We start from the raw sequence: 4,048 nt of genomic DNA on the forward strand, positions 1-4,048 counted from the left end.
ACCATAATGATTCTATGATTCTATAAATTGATTTTAAAAAGCCCCAAGAAGCGATAGAAAACAAAAGCACCGGAAAAATAACAGCAGAATACATGAAGAGGAATAGAAGACCATTACCTCGTCTGTGCACTGTCATCATTCTCCATGAGGGTCGGATGAGGCCTGAAGACTAGTTCAATTTCACTAGCACCATCCATCACGGGGTCTATTGCCACAGTTGTGTTGTTATTGTCCAGTTCTAGCCCAGAATCATCCGATGTTTTGGTCCTCTTATTACTGGGCCCCGCTTCCTGGTTGCTGTGTGTTGAGGCATTGCTACAGTGTGAACTGTCACCGTTATCTTCTGCCCCACTTCCATTCTCAATCTGTTGTTTCTTGCCCCTCTGTAACCTGAGCGGAAATAGGTAGAAATTAGCGCTAATCCGCATTCAGAATTCAACCAACGTACAGGCCCACAATGCCCCTGTACAACTCCTCCCTCTCCTGGTCTCTGTCATGCCAGAAGTTGGACATACGCACACACAAGCACTAAACATTTCAGAGATATTTAAAGTTTAAAAAAAAAAAAAAGTTCATTCTTTCTTATAAAAAGATACTCATAGCCAAGACTATGGGTTTTTTCCCCTATCCCTCAAACACTTTTTAGACATCTTTTAAGATCATTTTTAACTTCATACAGCTATATTTATTTTTCAGGCAATTTCACACCATTATTTTTATCTAAATATGAATCCACATGCAAGTGAAAATATAAATCACACCATGCTTCACCACAACGTAAAGTTTGGGGCCTCTTTCCCAGTTGGCTCTTAGCTTTAAATGCACACCCAGAATTTCACTACTGTGTAAACACCCTATATTCCAGCCTTGTCAATTAAGGTGCAACTAAAACCTAAGTTCTGGTATTACGTGCATTTATTTGCACTTCATAGTAATACATTGGTAGGGGACTCATTGTATTACAGTTTATTATCTAAAGACATGATAGCCATAATTTGGTAAAGCTAAGCTGAAATCTACATAATTTCTACATGATGAAGTCTACATCAGGCTGCCACAGAAGTTGCAGGGAGAGATACAAAGGTTTCTGTCAGCAGACAAAAGGTGAAAAATGATTTTGCCAAAGGTTAAAGATTATTCTGGCAGATTTCAGAGGAGAGAAGAAGCATCTCAAGCTATCCAGGGAGTGAAGACAGACAGTGTATTTTTAGTGTTAAGGCAAACAAGGTAAAATGTGGACAAATTATGTGGATTGCGTACCTGTTCATAGCCTGAATCTTTAATCCTTCCTCAATGCTGTGACTTAAAGCTTGCTGGTTATTGTGCTTGCTGATTCTTGCTAGCACTCTCTCCTGATGAGCTTCATATTCATCTCGGCTTGGATAAATTTTACTGATGAGAGCATCAAAATTGGGATCTGGTCTCAGCGATCTTTTTGAAACTAGCTTTTTACGACACGTGGGACATTCTTTGTTGCTAGAGATGAGTAAGAAGGAAGAAAACAATACTAACTCGTTGGCAATACCAAGAGTCTGCCCTAATGCTGCAATTCTTAGTCAAAGTGCTTACTAAGACTAAATATGGTAAGTCTGGAATGGGGCTTCTGTCTTTTGACAGATCAGGTAGTTCCAGATGTTTAAACAAAAACCCTAAACATATCTCTCCCTCCTTTTTTTTTTTTAAAGTATGTTTAAGCAAACTGTATTTAGGCTGAAGAGTTCAAAAGTTCCACTCTGCAAACCAGTTCTTCCCTTAACCCTCTGGCTGGATTTTCACCTAGAAAAAAAATGCACGTCTAGTGAAAATTATATTGAGGCATAGTCTTTCTAGCATTCACAAGACAAAACAAAGATTAGGGACCCTATTCTCTAGTTCAAGCACTAATTACTGGGAAAACTGAAACAGTCTTGTCCTTCCTACCACTTTGTTCTCATTTAATTAAAATGTCAGGTTCACACAATTTTTTTTTCCTGTAAGAGGAAGAGGCCTCAATAGCTGAAACACTGGTGTCTTTACTCCTGATGTTTCTCGTGTTTCCCTCTAATGTACTTTTGCTAATTACTCATCAGAATTTACACAGGCACAGCAAATTAAGTGTGACCTCTGAACACAGGTAATTGCCATTATCAGAAATAGACACATCATTGACTTAATTGCTGTTGGTTACCTCAGAAATGTATTGCTTTGGGGAAAATATGAACTTCTCACTGAAGAATACAAGAAAAATTATTTGTACGTTAGTGTAGGTTGTTTCAGTAGTGAAGCTTGGAAGCATAACTACTGGTGAAAGGGCACACAATTTGCAATTTATTATTAGGAAAAGGAAGAATAAGGGAAATAAGACTCATTTTTAAAAGTAATTTTTTTTTTTTTTTCGCTGTTACTGGATCTAAAAAAAACAAATAAAAAAGAAAAAAAAAAACGAGAAAAGAGGTTTTCAACTCCTTACAAGAAACAAAGTTATGGGATGATTTGTCGTATGAGGAAAAAAACAGATGTGGTCTGCCACAGACGGCTGAACACACACGAGTTGAACTATGAAAGCTGTGTTACACCTTCAGAAACTGTTCCGCACGTAACTGTTCCACATCAACACCCAGGACTGAAAGGATTTCCTTCATCACATTGTTATCTGAAGTGAAATCCCTTTTCCCTGTAATCGTATTTACATACCCACTCCTGAGGGCTGTAATGATACAGTCAGCACAGAAGCGATGCAAACATTCTTTTGTCGTCATGGTGTTCTTTAACATATCCAAACAGATTGGACACATCAGTTCGCTGTGCAGGCTCCTAGGCGACACCACTATTTCCAAGCCATCGGTGATTGCTTCCTAGAGTAAAATAAAGCACAAGTTGTTTAATGCAATTTAGTAACTTCCTCACAGAGATGGCATGTCTTACTATTCTTTTGAAGACAAACACAGTAAAAAGACAAGACACATACACAACCACATCAGGCACACACACCCATGCTGCTAAAGAAAGGAAAAAATAAATAAAGATCAAACAACTTTTTTTTTTTTTTTAATATTATGAAAGAGGTTTTGTTTTGGAAGGATTTTTTTTTTAATATTCTATCATTTATAATAGGCAGTTAACACTCCTAACAGAAAAAAAAAATCTGAAGCGTCAAGCTTCACATTCTAAAAAGCATTAAAAAAAAGCCCTGCCATAAAGGCCAGCTCTTTAGCATGTCTTACCTGAGGCGTTCGCTGCAATTCATACAAACTGAGCTCCCATGTTTTGCTTAAAGGTTGCGTCCCGTTCGTCTGCACCGCTTGAGACATGGCTGGGAAGAAAAAGAGGAACAAGTTGCACGCTGACGTACATCTGGCTCCAGGAGCCAGCTCCCTCTCCCGAGCAGGCTTCTCTGGCAAGCCCGGAGTCCTCGGGTCCATACAGACACAGCCGTCTCTGTGCCAACAAAGCACAAGTACAGCCAGAACACTTGTTCATCCAAGTACCAGGCTCCACCGTGTTACACACGGATAATTCCATGCTCTGTACCACTCCAGAAAAATTGAGAGAGTCAGTCAGCCATGAAGACTTTGCAAAAAAAATCAATTAAGGTTATTAAACAAAAGTGACATAGAACTGAAGGCCATAAAACTTTGGGGGTGTGACACGAAAGCTGCAAATGCCACCTGATGTGGAAAACGTTCATAAAACATTCATTTACAAACGCACGTACGGGTCAAGCAGGGTCTACTTCCTAACCGAGTGGAAGGTCAAAACTATATGCGCACAGAGAAAACTAGCTAAAGGTGTTCACTGGAAGCATGCTAGAATGCCTTTCTTTTTCCTCCTGAAAATACATCGCTAGGGGTTTCCAATCAGAAGTCTGGAGAATACTGAAAGATCAAGTAAAACCCAGTCACTGGGTAATGTCAATCCAGAAGTCCAGTTTTTCTGTGCAACCCTGCTGGGCTTCAGTGGATGTGCACCTGATTTGCAATGACTTGGGAGGGGGGGGAACTCAGTTGTTTTTAAGTTTCAGAAACCCCAATAATACACACATTATCAGGATTTTGCTCATTTTTTTCTA

The 4,048-nt window shown here is 39.3% G+C and overlaps 1 protein-coding gene across 1 annotated transcript; it reads right to left on the minus strand.

Moving 5' to 3' along the window:
- Nucleotides 1-117: 117 nt before the first annotated feature.
- On the minus strand, nt 118-3,290 carry RNF2 (ring finger protein 2; the record flags this gene model as incomplete). Its single annotated transcript, XM_009695548.1, has 4 exons — nt 3,204-3,290; nt 2,674-2,834; nt 1,261-1,476; nt 118-390 (listed from the first exon to the last, which is right to left on the minus strand). Coding segments are annotated over exons 1-4 (737 nt in total), but the record flags the coding sequence as incomplete, so codon positions are not given.
- Nucleotides 3,291-4,048: the final 758 nt, after the last annotated feature.

This window comes from Cariama cristata, unplaced genomic scaffold (assembly GCF_000690535.1).
Source record: "Cariama cristata isolate BGI_N322 unplaced genomic scaffold, ASM69053v1 scaffold7842, whole genome shotgun sequence".
In the NCBI taxonomy this organism is placed as follows: domain Eukaryota; kingdom Metazoa; phylum Chordata; class Aves; order Cariamiformes; family Cariamidae; genus Cariama; species Cariama cristata.